General features: G+C 44.2%; 1 protein-coding gene across 1 annotated transcript in view; it reads left to right on the top strand.

The window, feature by feature from the left end:
* The first annotated feature begins 4,414 nt into the window (after positions 1-4,414).
* Positions 4,415-20,704, top strand: part of LOC140202037 (interphotoreceptor matrix proteoglycan 1-like) — a 169,565-nt gene continuing 153,275 nt past the window's right edge. The window contains 1 exon segment of the mRNA XM_072266898.1: positions 4,415-4,589. Within this exon segment, the coding sequence (XP_072122999.1) occupies positions 4,415-4,589 (175 nt within the window).

Genomic DNA, 20,704 nt, shown 5'->3' with positions numbered 1-20,704 from the left:
TACTGAGCCCCGAATCTGCTATCAACTTGTAAGGGCTTGCATTCAATCTTCAGCACGCGATTGATCACTCACGCCTGCCGGAATGGCTTGGGAGGGGCAGTACACGCGGCACTGATTCCATAAAGTGACTGATGCAAGGCAGGAGCCTACGTATGTTTCATTTGTCTCCCTCTTTCAGGGGTACTACAACATTTTGGAGGTACCGCTGAGATTGGGTGTACAGGTGGACCACCTCCTTGCCAGATTGAGATCATCCAAGCCGCACCCAGCCGTTCTTAATAGCCTAGAGCAGCAGCAGAGTGAGGCAGTTGACTGAGGCGAGGTTGAGGCTGAGGCTGAGATTTGATGGAGAAGTGCGTGCACTTGAGACACAGGGAATGCTGGAGGCTGCAGAACGCAGTCAGCAGCAGGAAATCTTACTGTCACCACAGTAACTCACACCACTGCCAGGGGAGAAGAAAATGGAGGTGCTTAGGAATCTCCAAGAAGAAGTTAGTGAGATAGTGTGTGAATCACCCAAAGACAAGCTGGTAGAACTCAGTAGCTTCCTTCAGATCCCAGGAGAGGGACATAGTTAAGAAAACACATTTGTCTCTCTTATCCCTAAAAAGTGATCATCTGGAAAGAAAGGAGCTGGTATATCTGGGGGACAGTGGCACGTCGGAACTCCTGCAGGTTAGAGACAAGTTAAATGAGTTAGTGGTTGCTACAACTGCTGTGGCTGATGAAACGGAGGAAGAAAACAGGGAAATTACAGTAACCCGTAGTTCAATACAAAGGTTACCTCCTAACTTCAGCCACCCGCAGTGGTTAGTTCAGAGGGGAAATTGTGTCACCAGTGTGGCGCGAAGACTTTAAAATATCTCGTCAGCTTGGTGATCCCGGTCAGAAAGACAAGTTGTCATTGTCTAGCCTTGTTCACCTGATAGCGCCCTAAGTCGAGGCTATCCAGCAGAGGAGATAATCAATACAGTGATCAGAGCGATTGTGCCTGGGCTCCAGTTGTGCAGTTACCCTGAGGGTAAATTCGACGGATCCTTCACTCACATTATCAGGAAAAAGGGGCAACTGAACTCTATAAGCAGCTGACAGCAGAAGCCCAATGCAGTACAGGGACACCACAAAGTCTCTTAATTGGTGTTCTTGCTCTGAATCAGAAAGTACTGTTTGCCTCACAGGAAGCGGAGCCTGGTCTGAAATATGATCCAGTCTCAGTGCAGAGTATATTTTTACAGACTGTACTCACCAGTTTACAAAGTGATCATATTCAAAAGGACCTTCAGTCATATCTTTTAGACCCCAAAGCCTCAGATGAGGTACTATTATACTTTATACTCTATACTTTATTGTCGCCAAACAATTGGTACTAGAACATACAATCATCACAGCGATATTTGATGCTGCGCTTCACACTCCCTGGATTACAAATATTAAATATTAAAAATAGTTAAAATTAGTAAATATTAAAAATTTAAATTATAAATCATAAATAGAAAATAGTAAAATGGGAAGTAAGGTTATGCAAAAAAACCGAGAGGCCGGTCTGGATATTTGGAGGGTACGGCCGAGATCCGGGTCAGGATCCGTTCAGCAGTCTTACCACAGTTGAAAAAAAGCTGTTCCCAAATCTGGCCGTACGAGTCTTCAAGCTCCTGAGCCTTCTCCCGGAGGGAAGAGGGACAAAAAGTCTGTTGGCTGGGTGGGTCGTGTCCTTGATTATCCTGGCAGCACTGCTCCGACAGCGTGCGGTGTAAAGTGAGTCCACGGACGGAAGATTGGTTTCTGTGATGTGCTGCGCCGTGTTCACGATCTTCTGAAGCTTCTTTCCGTCTTGGACAGGACAACTTCCATACCAGGTTGTGATGCACCCTAGAAGAATGCTTTCTACGGTGCATCTATAAAAATTAGTGACCGTTTTAGGGACAGGCCAAATTTCTTTAGTTTTCTCAGGAAGTAAAGGCGCTGGTGGGCCTTCTTGGCAGTGAACTCTGCTTGGTTGGACCAAGTCAGGTCATTTGTGATATTGACCCTGAGGAACTTAAAGCTTTTGACCTGTTCCACTTGCACACCACCGATGTAAATTGGGTCGTGCGGTCCACTGCTCCTTCTGAAGTCAACAACTAATTCCTTCATTTTGCTGACGTCGAGGGATAGGTTATTGTCTTCGCACCATGCCACCAGGTTCTTAACTTCCTCTCTGTACTCAAACTCATCATTACCCGAGATACAGCCTATAATTGTCGTGTCATCAGTAAACTTATATAGAAGCTAAACATTGTGAAACCCCCCGGTTTCCTTGGCTGGGTAAGACTAGGGAAGACGCTCGCAAGTCCACCAAACTCGTGAGATTGAGACGGCTCGTCCCAAGCCAAACCCCGGTTAATGCCACAAAATAACAGACAGTACACTGCATACAATTAAAGGAATTATATTTATGAATCTTAACTAAAGGGTTAGTAGAGAATAACAAAAAACTTTCCCCCATTTCAGCAGTATGCAACGGTATCATGTGCATTACTGTCTGGAGCCTAGCAGCCATGTCAAGTAGCTCCACAGAATCATTCATTTTTACCACAGCAGCATGGGATTGCACCACGGTACCCAGCCCCAACGCGTCCGTATCCTGGCCTGCCTCAGCGGCTTCATTCACCACGAACTAGAAAATATTTCCACCGTCAGCAGAGAGGGTGTGAGGAACTTTTCACCCACTGTTACAACTGGTAGCAGTGAGCACTGCTTAGCGGGATGTAAAGCACAAGGAATAAGACAGGCCAGGGAGGATCCTTTAAACCAAGGTGGGTTTCTTCTGTGGGACGGGAAGTAACCAGGGTTACAGAAGTGTCCCACCAAGGTGCCAGCTGTGGTAGAGAGGGTGTAAATACAAGTTGCTCCTGATGTAAAGTCTCATATTACTGCTCAAAAAAATGTCAGCCAGACCATCAGAATCCATGTAGGATGAAGACAAATAATGAGGGACAGACATACACCAGTGTTTTGGTTACACAGTGCCAAGTTAATCAACATTTGTCTGTAACTTCACTGGTGGGCAGACAGTGCCTCATAGAATGCTGCTTATAGGGACATTGAAGTGAAGCAATATGGGACACAGGTTCACAGGTGTGCATCATAGATGAGCTGTGGAGAACTAGGCTCTTAGCTGGAGTTAAACCGAGGGATACTTCGGAGGCAGTAGAGACACCCAAGGCATTACAGCTGGTGGCCACCAGTGGTGCAAGCATGCCATATGTAGGATGGGTTGAGGTCACTTTCAAATTAGCTTCGCCTGGTACAAAAGAATTGATCATACTGGTTCTGGTTTTGAAAGTCTCTATCCCAACTCCATGATTGGATTCCACGTGATTGAACAGATTGTTGAGAGTGATGGAGGAAGACTTAACGACAGAAAGGGAGGACTTTTATATGAAACACTAAGAACTGCATCCCCTAGACCTAAGAGAAGCAAATTCAAGGCATTTATCAATCTGATTAGCACTGAGAATCCCTGTGAGTATCAAGTAAAGACAACAAAGGAGAGCGTTAACATACCAGAACATACAACGACGCAAGTTCAATGCTATGTACAGTCTCCATCTGTGAGAGAAGTCAAAATAATGCTCTTGGGACCAGAAGTGATCCCACAGTGGACAGAAGGCCTTGAACTGTGTGAAACACTGGTGACACTCCAGAGGGGTGCATGTCCATACATTGTTATTGATGTGCACAACAGAACAGACCATGACATCACGCGTGATGAGGAGACAGTGTTCGGGACATTACAACCAGTTAAATCCGTGTTCCCTGTCACTGTGCTGGAAGGTGCCGTATTTGACCCAGCCACTCAACACCAAATAGGGGATGATAAGGGTGAACTCAACTCTGATTTTTGGGATTCCCCAGTCGACGTGAGCTGCCTAAATATACAGCAGCAGCAGATTGTGAAGCAGATGCTATGAGAAGAATGTCACTCCTTTTCAAATTTAGACAAACGACAGTGGATGTATCAGAGGTTTGCAGCTGAGCATCTCTCTCAAAGACGAGGAACTGGTTGCCTGCTCTTAAATTTGAGTTCCAAAACCCCTCTACAACATAATGAAGGATGACTTGCATTTCCTAATCATCCACGGGTGGATCAAGAAATCTAACTTGCCTTATGCCTCACCAATCGTGTGTCAGAAAGAAAGATGGAAGTCTTCATCTCTGTATTGATTATAGGGGCCTGAATAGAAAAACTATTCCTGACCACCAGCCCATTCCACGAGTGCAGGACATTATGGACAGCTTAGGGGGTAATGCTTGGCTTTCGTTACTTGACCAGGAGAAAGCAAGGATTCATGGTGAAGGAAAGCAGGCCTTCATAGCCCCCTGGAGCTTGTATAAGTGGGGACAAGTCCCCTTTGGACTCCTGAATGCACCCATGGCCTACCAACGTTTCACAGAGGAGTGCCTTGACGTGTTTAGAGATGAAGTCTGTGTACCATACCTGGATGACACGCCAGTGTTCACTAAGACCTTCGATGCGCATGTTGATGCGGTGAGAAGAGTGACACAGCGAATGTGGGTGCACAGAGTGAAACTTAAACCCAGCAAGTGTGGGTGCTTTAAGGTTGAGATTCATTACCTGGGGAGAACAGTATCATCAGAGGGTAATCGGATAGATCCTGCAGACTCTGCGGCAGTAACAGCACTGAAGGAGGAGGGGCCAGGCACAGTGGAAAACCGAGAAAGGTTCTGGGTCAATTAAGCTACGATCGGTAGTACATTCAAGATTTCTCTTGGACAGCAGCCACCTTCCCCATCCTTGACCTGTTAAAAGGCAGAGGTGACAGCGATCAAAATCAGCTCAGTAGGGGTAACAACAGAAAGACAAAAAAAGAGGAGGAACTGTGTGCCCTCTTGCAAACTGATCACTTGGACAGAGACACTTCAAGAAACTTTGGAGAAGCTGATTGACTGTCCACCTAGGCAGGGATTCCCAGACTTCGCACAACCATTCATTCTCCACATTGATGCCTCCAATCAGGGGTTGGGAGCAGTCCTATATCAAAAGCAAGATGGCAAATTGAGAGTCTTAGCCTATGGTTCACTGACATTGACAAATGCAGAAAAAAACTACCATCTACACAGCAGGAAATTAGAATTCCTTGCCTTGAAATAGGCAATTACTGTAAAAATTTCAGGATTATCTATACTATGCCCCGATATTCACAGTTTACAGTGACAACAACCCCCTCACGTATGTTCTGTCTTCAGCAAAGTGGAATGCAACTGGATATAGTTGGGTTACTGAACTGGCCGATTTCTACTTCACTACCTGTTATCGTCCAGGAAAAGAAAATGTTGATGTTGATTCTTTGCCCTGAATGCCGGTAGCCATGGAAACCACCATGAGTGTGTGCGCAGAAGGAATCTCGTCCAGTTCAGTGGGAGCCACAGTCCAGGCCGTTGAAGTGCAGACGTACCCTGGTCTCATGGCAGTATCTGTACAGTTAGACACAGTAAACATCAACTTGGTGAACACATCTGTTCCACCACTGTCCAGGAGAGAGATCCAGCAAGCACAGGAAGTGACATCAAAATGGTAATCGACTTTGTACGCTCGGGTTTGAAACCTACTTTGCAACAAATACAGATATTAAGCAAGCAAGCCAGGTACTTTCTGTAAGAGTGGGATAAGTTAGTATTGGATGAGGATGGCATCCTTCATCAGAAAACTACCCAACGAACACAACGGGTGCTACCTGAGAAGTTGAACTGTATAGTCCTGAACAAGCTACATGATAAAATGGGGCACCAAGGTGTTGATCACACAACAGCTCTAGTAAGAGAGGTATTTTTCTGGCCTCACAAGCAGGGGACTTGGAGCACCATGGGCTAAGAGTCTCAAGCAAAAGAAGTCATGTCAGGAAACAAGGGCACCACCCGAGTGTCGTAACAACGCAGCCACTTGCACTTGTGTCAGTTGACATTCTTCACCAGGACAAGTGCAAGGGTGGATTCTAGTGATTATTGACCATTTCCCAGGGAAATGGACAAGAACACACTGTACCACCCCCTGGGAAATGGACAAGAACTACTCCGTACCACCCCCAGGGAATTGGGCAAGAACTACACCGTACCACCCCCAGGGAAATGGACAAGAACACACTGTACCACCCCCAGGGAAATGGACAAGAACTACTTTATACTTTATACTTTATTGTTGCCAAACAATCATCACAGACTAGAACGTACAATCATCACAGCGATATTTGATTCTGTGCTTCCCACTCCCAGGAGTACAAATCGATAGCAAATATTAAAAATTTAAATTATAAACCATAAATAGAAAATAGAAAATGGAAAGTAAGGTAGAGCAAAAAAACCGAGAGGCAGGTCCGGATATTTGGAGGTTACGGCCCAGATCCGGGTCAGGATCCGTTTAGCAGTCTTATCACAGTTGGAAAGAAGCTGTTCCCAAATCTGGCCGTATGAGTCTTCAAGCTCCTGAGCCTTCTCCTGGAGGGAAGAGGGACGAAAAGTGTGTTGGCTGGGTGGGTCGTGTCCTTGATTGTCCTGGCAGCACTGCTCCGACAGTGTGCGGTGTAAAGTGAGTCCAAGGACGGAAGATTGGTTGATTGATTACTACATCGTACCACCCCCAGGGAAATGGACAAGAACTACACCATACCCCTGCCCTCCTGGGAAATGGACAAGTTGAAAAGTTCAAACAGACCCTTGAAAATGCTAACAGAAAGACTAAATGAAAATTAGAAAGAGTCAGTGAATAGAATAGTCTATGCTTACAACTGTACAAGGTCGGATGTAACAGGATTCTTTCCGTTCTACCTTCTCTGTGGTAGATCGCCGAGATTGCCCGCATCAGTATCAGGCCTTGCCTTATAACCGTGTAACGTCATGGCTACCTGTGCCTGAGTTCCTACATCAACTACCATCTGCCTACTAGAAACCAAAGGAATGTTTTCTACAAGGAAAGTAGTAATAACAAGTCTAACACTGGGAGGAAATGTTGGAACAATATCTACTTTTGGGGGCGAGTGTGTGACAAGGTTGAAATGTATTCAATTTTGTTATAATTGTTGAAATAATTTTTAAAATAATTAAAATAATTTATTTCATGTGAATATCACTTCACGTTGAGAAAAGAAATGGCATATTACTTGAAAAACATGCAAAAGTGTTTAGTTGAAATTCCTAGGAATCTGTATGCAAGATATTCTTTTACAGTATTGAGCACTAATCTGCTATCGCATGGTAAGGGCTTGCATTCAATCTTCAGCTTGCGATTGATTACTCATGCCTGCCAGAGTGCCCGGGGAGGGGCAGTGCATGGCATACTGGCTCCATAAAGTGAATGATGCATGAACATAGCCTCTCTCTGTTTCATTTGCCATATATTTCTTTCCCAGGGGTACTACAGATACAGCTCAGTTTATCACAAGAATAGCCCACCCCATCACAAAGAGAACTACCACAAGAAAGCACCATCCACCATCCAGGTGATGCCATCTTCTTGCCGCCACCATCAGAAAGGAGGGAGAGGCGCTTTCGGTCTTACACTAGCAGGTTCAGAGAAAATCAATGGCTGCTGTTTCTGGGAGCAATTTGGATGGTGCGGGACAGATACATCCCAAAGATGAAAAAGTATTCTGAAAGGGGGATGAAGCAACTGTGGCTGAAAAGGGAAGTTAAAGACAGCATAAAAAAAACTATGTAATATAGCAAAATTATTGGAAAGTTAGAGAATTAAAAAGCTTATAGAAACCAACAGAAGGCAACTAAAAAATGGAGAGAAAAAGTGAAATATGAAAGTAAGCTAGCCAATAATATCAAAAAGGATACTTATTTTTTCAGATATATAAAGAGTAAAAGAGAGGCGAGGGTGGATATTGGACTGCTGGAAAATGACACTGGAGTAATGGCAGATAAATAAATACTGGATTAACTTAATTTCTCCACCCTGACTATATGTGATGCTGCTTTCAATGAACTATGCAATTGTACTCCTAAATCCCTCTGTTCCATGGCATGCCTTAATAATAGTTCAATTCCTATGAATTTCACTTTCCAAAATGCATCACTTCTCACTTGTCTGTCTTGAAATCCTTCTGTGGTTGGGAAGATGTTGAGGTCCATAATTAAGGATGAGGTTTTGGGATACTTGGAACGCTAAGTCAGCATGGTTTCCTTAAGGAGAAATCTTGCCTGACAAATCTGTTGGAATTCTTCTGAGGAAATAACAGGCAGGGTAGATAAAGGGGTTTCAGTGGATATTCTTCACTTCGATTTTCAAAAGGCCTTTGACAAGGTGCTGCACGTGAGGCTGCTTAACAAGATAAGAACCCATGGTATTACAAGAAAGACACTAGCATGGATAGAAGATTGGCTGACTGACAGGAGACAAAGAGTGGGCATGAAGGGGACCTTTTCTGATTGGCTGATGGTGACTACTGGTGTTCGCAGGGGTTGCTGTTGGAATCTTTTCACGTTATATGTCAATGATTTGAATGAAGGAATTGATGGCTTTGTGACCAAGTTTGCAGACGATAGGAAGATAGGTGGAAGGGCAGGTAATGTTGAGGATGCAGTAAGTTTGCAGAAGGACTTGGACAGATTGGAGAATAGGCCAAGAAGTGGAATATAGTGTAGGGAAGTGTATGGTCATGCACTTAGCTAGAACAAATAAAAGCATAGATTATCTTTGAAAAATGGGGAAAGAACTCAAAAATCAGAGGTGCAAAAGGGACTTGGGAGTCCTTGTGCAGGATTCCCTAAAGGTTAACTTGCAGGTAGAGTCGGTGATAAGGAAGGCAAATACAATGTCAGCATTCATTTATAGAGAGCTAGAATATAAGAGCAAGGGTATAATTCTGAGGCTCTATAAGGCATTAGGCAGGCCACACTTGGAGTACTGTGAGCAGTTTTGGACCCCTTATGTAAGAAAGAATGTGCTAGCATTTGAGAGGGTTCAGAGAAGAATCATGAGAATGATTCTAGGAATAAAATGGTTAAAATATGAGGAGCGTTTGATGGCTCTGGCCTGTACTCACTGGAGTCTAGAAGAATGATGGGGGGCTGGCACTGAAACCTATCGAATATTGAAAGGCCGAGACAGAGTGAATGTGGAGAGTCTAGGACCAGAGGGCACAGCCTCGGAATAGAGGAACGTCCACTTAGGACAGAGATGAGGAGGAATTTCTTTAGCCAGGGGGTGGGTGAATCTGTGAAATTCAATGCCACAGACAGCTGTGGAGGCCACGTCATTGAGTATGTTCAAAGCAGTGGTTGATGGGTTTTTGGTTAGTCAGGATGTCGATGGTTATGGGGGGAGAAGACAGGAGAATGGGGTTGAGGGCGATAATAATGGTGGAACAGACCCGATGGGTCAAGTTGCCTAATTTCGTTCTTATATCTTGTGGTCTAAAGCTGTCCCAGGGGTGATATGAGGTTGGGGTCTGTCCTGGAGAATTTCTTCGGGAGAAGTTCACATCAAACTCCGTGTCACACATTCTTCAATCACGGCCAAATGCTTGATGTCAGTTTAATGGTCAATGATAGGTAAGCCACCACTTGGATTAGTGAACAGATGACCCATTAGAATAACCAACACGTAACAAGATCCATTATCAAAAGAGGTTCTGAGCCCAAGTATGTTTATGTTTTTACGAAAGCGTTTTTGCTCAATACACTAGGCTGCATTGCCAATATAACAGACCGTTTCTCGGTCATTTTTATCAGAATCTGGTTTATTATCACTGGCGTGTGGCGTGAAATTTGTTAACTTTCCAGCAGCAATTCAATGCAATACACAATATAGAAGAGAAAAAAATAATACATATAATAAAAAAATTAATAAATAAATCAATTACAGTACAGAATACATATATTGAATAGATTAAAAAATGTGCAAAAAGCAGAAAACATAGAAAACATAGAAAATAGGTGCAGGAGTAGGCCATTCGGCCCTTCGAGCCTGCACCACCATTTATTATGATCATGGCTGATCATCCAACTCAGAACACTGCCCCAGCCTTCCCTCCATACCCCTGATCCCTGTAGCCACAAGGGCCATATCTAACTCCCTCTTAAATATAGCCAATGAACTGGCCTCAACTGTTTCCTGTGGCAGAGAATTCCACAGATTCACCACTCTCTGTGTGAAGAAGTTTTTCCTAATCTCGGTCCTAAAAGGCTTCCCCTCTATCCTCAAACTGTGATATCCTCAAATAATATATATTTAAAAAGTAAGGTAGTGTTCAAAGGTTAAATGTCCACTTAGGAATTGGATGGCAGAGGGGAAGAAGCTGTTTCTGAATCACTGAGTGTCTGCCTTCAGACTTCTGTACCTCCTACCTGATGGTAACAGTGAGAAAAGGGCATGCCCTGGGTGCTGGAGGTCCTTAATAATGGATGCTACCTTTCTGAGACATCGCTCATTGAAGATGTCCCGGATACTTTGCAGGCTAGTACCCAAGATGGAGCTGACTAAATTTACAACCCTCTGCAGCTTCTTTCAGTCCTGTGCAGTAGGCCCCCCGATACCAGACAGTGATGCAGCCTGTCCGAATGCTCTCCACAGTACAACTATAAAAGTTTTTGAGTGTATTTGTTCATTTTTTCTGAGTATGTTGGTGTACAGCTTATGTTATGGTTCAGGAAATTGGAGAATAACATTGGAGAGTAGCTGTCAAAATCGTGCCAAAGCAATCCAAGGAATTAATTTGAAATTTTCTGTGCACAAATTAGGGAAGGCAGCCTGCAGGGATTACAGTTCCCATTGACCTGCTGCCTTTGTCTTTTTCAATGACAGACACCATTGCATTATTGAGGTGGGGGGCGGGGGTTGGCTACTTACACTACTGCCCAGACATTTTACTGATGCCCAGTGCAGTCATGTGTGCCAGTATTGGAGGGGCTGAATATTTAAGGAGGTAGATGGGGTGCCAGGGACGGGAGAGTTAATAGATTAGTTGGTCACATGGGTATAATTGGGTGGCGCTGGCTTGTTGAGCTGGAAGGTCTTAGTGTGCCGTATCTCTGAAGCAAAAGAAAAGCTGGCTGCTGAAGAAAAGAAGCCCCTGGCTGTGAATGAAGTGGTCAGTGTGATGTTTGGACTTCCAGTCCACCCAGAGGAAGGAACTGAGGTTAATTATCCAGAAGCATTCTGTTTTGTATTTTTTTCCATAATAAACATGACAAGCTTTCTGCTGTTCATATTAGCACTTTGTCTCAATCCCATCTCACATTTAATTCTCTAACTCCCTTTAATAATGTCTGCTGACCGCTGGAGTTCAGCAGCGAGCTGCAGACATGGCTGCACTTTCTCCTTGTCTTAAAAACTTCCGTTTAAAGCACCCTCAACGTTACCTTGGAGAAGGTGCTATTTTTGTTCTCAGAATGCAGAAAAGTTGTGTCAGGTTTGTAGATGTTTTGACTACAGGATCACTGTTTGTGATGTCTTCAGTTCCACTCTGCGCACTGAGTTCATTCAAGCCCTGCAGTCCAACTCACCGTCTGTAGCACAGGTCTTCGTCACCCAGGCACTATGAAGCTTCAGACACCCTCTCATTGGGTCCCTATCATAAAGTCCAGCGGACTTTGGGGTGCCAGACTTTTCTTTGTGTCTCAGAATTCCTGCTAGTGTTCAGAGCACAGTTAATGCACGTTGCACTCTGAAATGTCACACGAGCCAGCCAGGGATTATAAAGCACCGTCAATAACTAGACTGGGGTAACTTGTAAATTGCCGTTTTCCCCGGAGGTGGAGAAATGAATTCTCCAGTGACCCCAGGCACTGTGAATGTCAGCAACAGCAATGGACTGCACCATAAAGAGCATCCGATCCAGATCCAACCTGGCCTGCTACAGCAACAGCTCTGCCCATGATCAAATGAAATCGCAGAGAGCTGTCAACACAACCTCCTCCTTCACACAAAACAACCCTCCCCCCACCATGGACCCGGTCCACACTTTGCACTGCCTTGGGAGAGTAGCCAGCATAATCAAAGACCAGAAACGAGAGTTGGAAGGGAAGGGCAGCAAGAGTGCCAGAACAGACAGTGGAGTGGTTGTGGAGAAAGGGGTTGTTAAGCCTACGTACAACGTCAGGAATCGACAGGTTGGGCATGGTGGGACTAATGTTCTGAGCTGTGTATATTCCAATGCAAGGAGCATTGTAGGAAAGACGGATGAGCTCAGGGCATGGATCAGCACGTGGAATTATGACATTGTCGCCATCAGTGAGACTTGGTTGCAGGAGGGGCGGAACTGCAGCTCAGTATTCCGAGGTCCCATTGTTTTAGATGTGACAGAGCAGGAGGGATTAAAGGGAAATGGGGTGATATTACCACTCAGGCAAAATGTCACAGCAATGCTCAGTCAGGACAGACTGGAGAGCTCATCTAGTGAGGCTTTATGGGTAGAAATCAGGAATAAGAAAGTTGTGACCAAGTTAATGGGATTGTATTATAGATCACCCAACAGTCTGCAGGATCTAGAGGAGCAAGTCTGTAGTGAGATTGCAGACTGTTGCAAGAAACGTAAGGTTGTGATAGTAGGTGATATGAACTCTCCACATATTGATTGGGACTCCCATACTGTAAAAGGGCTGGATGGGAAAGAGTCTGTCAAATGGGTAATGATTCAGGAAGTCCCAACACGAGAGAATGTGATACCAGATCTCCTATTAGGGAATGAGACTGGGCAGGTGACTACATGATAAAGAACTGAACAGGGAGGTTTCAGTGGTGGGCAGACAGAGTGCAAAATAGAGGGACAGGATAGAACTGGGGAAGGAGGGAAGGAAGCAAGCTGTTAATTGTCGGCTCAACCTGAGACAGTGGCGAGGAGTTGTCAGAGAGAACGTGGAGTGGAAACCTAAGCTTCTCAAATGAGCCGGTGTAATTGAATTGATCCTGGTTAAACAAGCAGTGCTAGAGTTAAAGGAGACATTGGAGACTTGGATCAAACTCTTCTCAACACTCCCTGCTTTCCATCATCTTGAAAATAACCCCAGTAACATGGAGAGACAGAAGACTGCTGATGCCAGAAGCAGGAGCAACAGTCTGCTGGGAGAACTCCATGGGTCAGTCAGTATCCATGGAGGGAGATGAACAGTCGATGTTCTTTCCATAAGTTAACAGTATACCAGAGGTTCGACAGTGTCGGGGCAGAAGTAAGTGCAGTTGCTATTACGAGGGAGAGTGTGCTTGGGACGCTGAGAGGTCTGAAGGTAGATAAATCACCTGGACCAGATGGACTATACCCCAGGGGTTCTGAAAGACGTAGCTGAAGAGATTGTTGAGGCATTAGTAATGATCTTCCAAGAATCACTAGATTCTGAAATGGTTCCAGAGGACTGGAAAATTGCAAATGTCACTCCACTCTTCAAAAAGGGAGGAAGGCAGAAAAAGGGAAATTATAGGCCAGGTAGCCTGTCCTCTGTGATTGGGAAGATGTTGGAGTCGAATGTTAAGGATGAGGTTTCAGGGTACTTGGAGGCACCAGATAAAAAAGGCAGAAGACAGCATGGTTTCCTTAAAGGAAAATATTGCCTGACAAAACTATTGGCATTCTTTTAGGAAATATCAAGCAGGTTAGACAAAGGAGAATTGGTGGACGTTATGTACTTAGATTTTCAGAAAGCCTTTGACAAGGTGCTGCACGTGACCTGCTTAACAAGATGAGAGCCCCAGTATTACAGGAAATACACTAGCATGGATAGAGCATTGGCTGATTGAGAGGAGGCAAAGAAAGCTTTTATGATTGCTGCTGGTGGACCAGAGGTGTTCTGCAAGGGTCGGTGTAGGAACCATTTCTTTTCAGAGTGTATGCAATGATTTGGATGACGGAATTGATGGCCTGTACTGTGCTGTAATGTTCTAGTGCCTATGCTGTTCTAAGTAGTGTTGCAATGTGTTTGTGACCTGAGTTAATCTAATAACTGCTGCTGTTTTCCCCTCAACCATCAGGCTCTTGAACAAAAGGGGATAACTACACTCACTTGCCCATCTATTGAGATGTTCCCCAGCCAATGCTCTCACTTTAAGGGCTTTTTATCTAGTTATTTTATGTTCTCGTTATTTATTGCTATTTATTTATATTTGCATTTGTACAGTTTGTCTTCTGCACTCCTTCATTGATCCTGTTACAGTTACTATATTATAGATTTGCTGAGTATGCCCACAGGAAAATGAATCTCAGGGTTGTACATGATGACATTGTCCTAGTGTCTGAGTCTACTAAGCAAGTGGTGCTGCTGGAGCTGACAGTCCCATGGGAAGATAGCTTGGAAGAGGCCTTTCAAAGGAAGCTCTCCAAGTACGCAGGACTGGTCAGCAACTGTCAGCAGGCTGGATGGAGAGCGAGGTGTCTCCCAGTGGAGGGTGGTTGTAGGGGATTCGCAGCCCGTTCTTTAGTTAGAGCCTTCAGCATTTTGGGCATCGAGGGAGAGAGGAAGAGGAGAGCCATCCGCAGTACCACCGATGTGGCAGAGAGGGCCTCAAGATGGCTGTGGCTCAAAAGAGGGGAGCCATGGAGTCATAAGTAGCTAGCCATCTGGACACAAGCTGGGTCTGATCAGCCCCAGCTGGGTCACCTGGAGGAGGTTGTATGATGTTGAAAGACCTGAAACACCCGATGATTCCAGGAACATCACTGAAGCTGTGTCCAGAAGCATCAATAGATGTATGTACACAACATACTCGGATAATAAATTTTACTGTAAACTTTGAACTTTGGAAAATGCACATTAACCTTTCACTTGTGAGTGTTTTGCACAACCAGCAAAGTAAAAGAACTGATTATTTGCATTATGTCCTGTGACCTAATTTCTTTGCAAGGCACTGAGCCACTTTTCCAGTTATCCGTGTTTCCAATTTGCCCTGGTTGTGAATGCATTGTGCTTCAGCCCAGTAGAGCAAGCACGCATTGGCCGGCTGCCCTCAAGCACCCTCTCAACGTGAGCAGCCGGCCATCAAACCCTGCGGGAGTAACACCTGAACTTCCTAACAGAGTAGAACCCGCCATTTACCGCCTAAGCCTACGTCTGTCATCTGTGGACCCCCTGACGCTAAGTTCCAATTAATCACCTGTGATTAGGAGCATGAGCTGAAATCTGGTAGCAAAAACTCAAGCTGCAGGACATCCGAAATGAAAATGGGAGTGTCTGAGAGTGCAGTATATAAATAGAATCACGTGAGCCGCTGGTTTCTTTGGATGCTTGCTCTGGCCCGGTTGGGAGCATTCTTATGGCCAACCATGGTAGTGTAATGGTGAGCACGATGCTTTACAGTGCCAGGGACCGAGGGTTCAGTTCCTGCAGGTGCCCTTAGGGAGTTTGTATGTTCTTCCCGTGACCGTGTGGGTTTCCTCCGGGTGCTCTGGTTGGTACATTACTTGGTCATTATAAATTGTCTTGTTATTGACCTAGGGTTAAATTTGGGGATTGCTGGGAGATGCAGCTCAAAGTGCTGGAAAGGCCGATATGGCACTGTGTGTCAATCAATCTCTGAGTCAGAAGAGTTTTGTGGTTAGATCCTGCACAATCTAGGCTGACACCGCGCACTGTCTCAGAGCAATTTCTTGGATAGGATGCCAAAGAATTTTCTCACATCGATGAAAAAGATCTGTTATAAGGTGAGTTCTGCCAAGTATTCTGGCCACTATTTATCCACCAGCCAACCTAACTAAAGTAAATTATTGGTTAAATATCACATTGATATTTGTGGGAGCAAGTTCTGTGCAAGATGCTGCTGCATTTCCTACTGTCTTTCTAAAGTAATTTATTCTCCCTATGACATCTTTAAATCTGAGCTGATATTAATGCAACACCTTCTTCCTGTAAATGTATGGCCCTCTGTGAATCCAATATTTTCTTGTTTCACTTCTAGTTTGCGTTTCCCACTTTGTCTAGAGATGACTAAGTTAAAAGTAATCATTTTTGGTTACCATGCGTCATAACAGTTGCCCAAGTTCACCTCTTTCTGATGGATATAACACAGTGCTACCCAGTGAGTTATCTGGCCTCTACCTTTCCCTTTTAATAGATTCAGAGCTCATTGTCATTAGACGAAAGCAAGGTAAAGAGGCTGGAATAATGAGATCTCCTCTTTATCAACTCCTACCAAGGATGTCGACAAAGGAGGATTCATCAGTGTCTCAGTGTGTATAAAACAATTGTGGTTTACTGGCAACCATCTCTTTGAGCTGCCACTGTGAATAAATCTCACTTGAGTACCCAAATATCAAAGAGGAGCAGTTAACATCTGAAGAACCAGGAGCTAGCGAGAGTCTGCTGCCTGTCACAGGGTTAGAAGCACACTGTCGGAAGCTCTGCTGATTAAGTTGGATCAGTAAGCGGAGGCTACTTGAGAGCTGAGTTTCTGTGGCACTAACAGCTGCCTCTTGTAAATACAGCTAATAGGATGAGCAGGGGCCCTGTCTGACCCGTAAAAGAGATTACATCTTCCCATCAGGATTATTTCAGAAGAAGTATTTTCTACTCTTTTACTCTGTCACTGCACCTGTGAGTTTGCCTGCATTGGCTTCCTGAGTTTGGCACAGTTGATTTTGAAAGAAGACATCTTACTTCGCCTACCCATCTACATTATCTCTCCGTTCCCTTGGAAGAGCTGCGGCCACCACTTTGCTTTGGAAGATGAATGGACTCAGGACATTCTGATCCGGTCTACAGAGTCACACTTGTCCCCCCACTTCCTCCTGTGGATCTTATATGCCGTTGTTGAAGTCAGTATCATTAGGACTGGCATTACCAAGAAACAGGTTCCACCACTGAAAACAGCTAAAGGATTATCTTATGAAAACTCTTTCACCTAATCATGCATATGCAATTTGGATTAGTATTTTTTATCATCATTTTTGCAACGAGCCCAGTTACTGGGAAGGAAGGTGAGTTAGTATTAGTTTTGCTGGTATTGTCATGTAACTTACTCAAATAATTGATGAATTAAAATGGCAGACTTTCATTCAGAGTGTGACGTAAAGAAAATATTAAATCATCCTAATGGTTTACAAGTAGACTTCTGCATTTTTAGAGACACAAGAGACTGCAGATGGGGTAACACACAAAATGCTGGAGGAATTCAACAAGTTAGGCAGCATCTACGAAGAAAAATGAACAGTTGGTATGTTGGTTCAAGACGTTCATCCGAACCTGATGTTCATTGTCAATTTCTTTCCATAGATCTGCCTGATCTTCTGAGTTCCTCCAGTGTTTTGTGTGTTGTCTTTGTATATTGTGTTCCAATAAATATTATTAAGCAAAAGTGGCTGACAATAGTTGTAATGCCAAAAATTAAAGACTCATTCATTGGCGACCCCTCAGGATGAAGGATAGCTAGTTTCCACTCTGGTTCTGTGGTTCTACAGTGATTTTTGAGGCCAATATAGGAACCACAAACTTTCACAGGTGGGGAAGGAGGTGTCTGAAGGACAGGCAGGTTGGTAGCTTGGAAGTTGGCAAAGCCATTCTGCTGTTTACACTGGACTTCTGTGTTGTCCCATTGCATGGACTTCAGGTAGACAGGGCTATCCTAAATGCTTTGCTGCTTTGATTGGGCACAGATCAGAGATTCTCAGGAATTGGAATAGTTCTTGCATTTTCAATAACGGCCATGATCCTTTTTCTCCCTTTGTCTGACAGGGCTCAGAATTGAGTACCTCATCTGGGCACTGGAATGATGTGGCCCATCAAATGGAACCATTTGGGATTAATTGAGGTCTCAGGATGAGAATGCTGACCTAGGAGAGGACACCGATATTGGTGTGTTAATCCTTCCAGTGGGTTAGGAGAAATTTGGATAGGTAATTTTGGTGGTGTAATTCCATTGTCTTGTGAAGTCAATTGTAGCTATTCTAGGTCTCAGAATCATTTGGAGGTTAGCGATTACAGTGACCCAGATACTTCCTTCATAGAGCAGAGGGTAGGTGCCGATGGTACCAATTTTATAGAGCATTAGTTAAACTACACATGAAGTACTTTGATCTCCACACTTTTGGAAGGGTGTGACTGCACTGGAGAGGATGCAGAGAAGATTCACCAGGATATTGCCTATGTGGAACAATTCAGGAATGCGGAGATACTGGATAGGCTAGGTGGAGGAGGCTAAGGGGGAATACAATAGAGGTATAAAAATGTGAGGGCATAGATAGTGGGAAATATTTCTCCATCGCGTAGGTTTAGGCTACAGGTAGCAGGTTTAGAAGAGGTCTGCAAGTGGTTTGAATTTGGAACACACTGCATGAGGGATGGTGGATGGATGAATTTTCACATTTAATATGTACCCAGATGACCACTTAAATCCCCAAGGCAAGAAGGCTGGTAAATGTGGTTTGTATAGATGGATGCATGAACATAGTTGCTCTAGTGTCCTGTTTTAGTGTTGTCTGACTTACTGACAATGGATTTTGTGCCATGATTAAGGTCTTAATCTTCAAATACCTTCTTTTCTGTTGACTAATGGCCATGTTGGTGCATTGTGGGCAATGGAAATTTTCCTCAGTAATGTCTGCCTTTGCAAGCGGTGGTTTCCAAGGTATGGGAAGTATCCATGTTTTTCAGGGCCTTGCTGTGCTTGTTTCCAAAGGGCAGGTGCTGTACAGTATCTGTAGATACTTTGTCTTTGCTTCCTGTCAGTCTTGAAGCTCCCCACTCTTTTAGGATGTTTGATGAAAGTGAGGTGTAACATTGTGGTGAGAAAGACAGAGGAGATGGGGCAAGGAACATAGAACAATACAGAAAAGGAACAGGCCATTCAGCCCACAATGTTGTGCCAGATCAGAAACACCCAAACACTAATCTCTCCTACCTACACAATGTCAGTATCCCCCTATCTTCCTTAATCCACATGCCTATCCAAACCACCATACCAGGCAGCGCGTTCCAGGCATCCGCCATTCACTGAGTTAAAAACCTACCCCTCACATCCCCCTTGAACCTACCCCCTCTCACTTTCAATGCATGCCCTCTGGTATTAGACATTTCAACCCTGGTAAACAGATACTCCCTGTCTATGTCTATACCTCTCATAATCTTGTAAACCTATATCAGATCTTCCCTTAGCCTCCTCCACTCCAGAGAAAACAATCCAACTTTATTCAGCCTCTCATGATAGCACAGGCCTTCTAAACCAGGTAGCACCCTGGTAAACCTCTTCTGCAACCTCTCCAAAGCCTCAACATCCTTCCTATAGTGGGATAACTGCATGCAAAACTCCAGATATGGCCTAACCACAGTTCTATTAAGTTCTTTAAATTTGCAGAATAACCTCTTGACTTTTGAGCTTAATGTCTCGACTAATAAAGCATGCCATAAGCCTTCCTAACCACTTTATCGACCTGTATAATCACTTTCAAGGAGCTATGAACTTGGGTCCTAAGATCTCTCTGCTCAGCAACATTGTTAAGGATCTTTCCCTTAACAGCATACTGTCTCCTTGCATTTCCCTACCAAAGTGCAACACCTCACATATATCTGGGTTAAACTCTATCCGTCATTTCTCTGCCCATAAATGCAACTGATCTATATCGTGCTGTATTCTTTGCCACTCCTCTACATTATCCACAACTCTGCCAATTTTGGTTTCATCCGCAAACTTACAAATCCCATCTATAAATTCGCTGAGGATAGAACCGTTGTTAGTGGAATCTCAGATGGAGATGAGAGGCTGTTCAGGAGTGAGATACACCAGCTAGTTGGGTGGTGTTGCAGCAACAATCTTACACTCAAAGATCTGATTGTGGACTTCAGGAAGGGTAAGATGAGGGAACACAAACTAATCCTCATAGAGGGATCAGAAGTGGAGAGAGTGAGCAGTTTTAAGATCCTGGGTGTCAATATCTTCGAGGATCTAACCTGGTCCCAACATATCAATACAGCTATAAAGAAGGTAAGACATCAGCTGTATTTCAGCAGGAGTTGGAGGAGATTTGGTTTGTTGCCTAAAACACTCAAAAACTTCTTGAGATGTACTGTGGAGAGCATTCTGATTGGCTACATCACCTTCTGGTATGGGGGGGGGGATCTATTGCACAGGATTAATGTAAGCCGCAGAGAGTTGTAGATAATGGGTACTAGCCTCTGTAGTATCCAAGACACCTTTAAGGAGCAGTGCTTCAGAAAAGCAGCTTCCATCATCAAGGACCCCCACCACCCAGAATAGGCCCTCTCCTCATTGTTACCATCAAGAAAGAAGTACAGGATCCTGAAGCCACACACTCAGCGATTCAGGAACAGCTTCTTCCTCTCTGCCATCAGATTTCTGAATGAACATTGAACCCATGAACACTACCTCACTACTTTTTCTTTTAATTTCTGTTTTTGCACTACTTAATTTATCAGTTTAATATACATATACTTACTGTAATTCAGTTTTTTCTATATTTATCATGTATTGCATTGCACTGTTGCCGCAAGGATAACAAATTTCACGACATACGCCAGTGATATTGAACCTGATTCTGAACCCACACATCTACACTTTCAAGCAGGTCATTTATATACATCACGACTAGCAGAGGTTCCAGCACAAATCCCTGTGGAACACCACTAGTTACAGACCTCCAGCTCCAATAAGCCCCTTTAACCACTACTCTCTGTCTTCTATGCGCAAGCAAGTTCTGAGTCCAAACAGTCGATTCGCCATGGACCTAATCGTCTGGATTAGTCTCCCATGAGGGTCTTTGTCAAT

This window comes from Mobula birostris, chromosome 8 (genome assembly GCF_030028105.1).
Source record: "Mobula birostris isolate sMobBir1 chromosome 8, sMobBir1.hap1, whole genome shotgun sequence".
Lineage (NCBI taxonomy): Eukaryota > Metazoa > Chordata > Chondrichthyes > Myliobatiformes > Myliobatidae > Mobula > Mobula birostris.
This window is presented reverse-complemented; position numbering and strand designations above follow the sequence as displayed.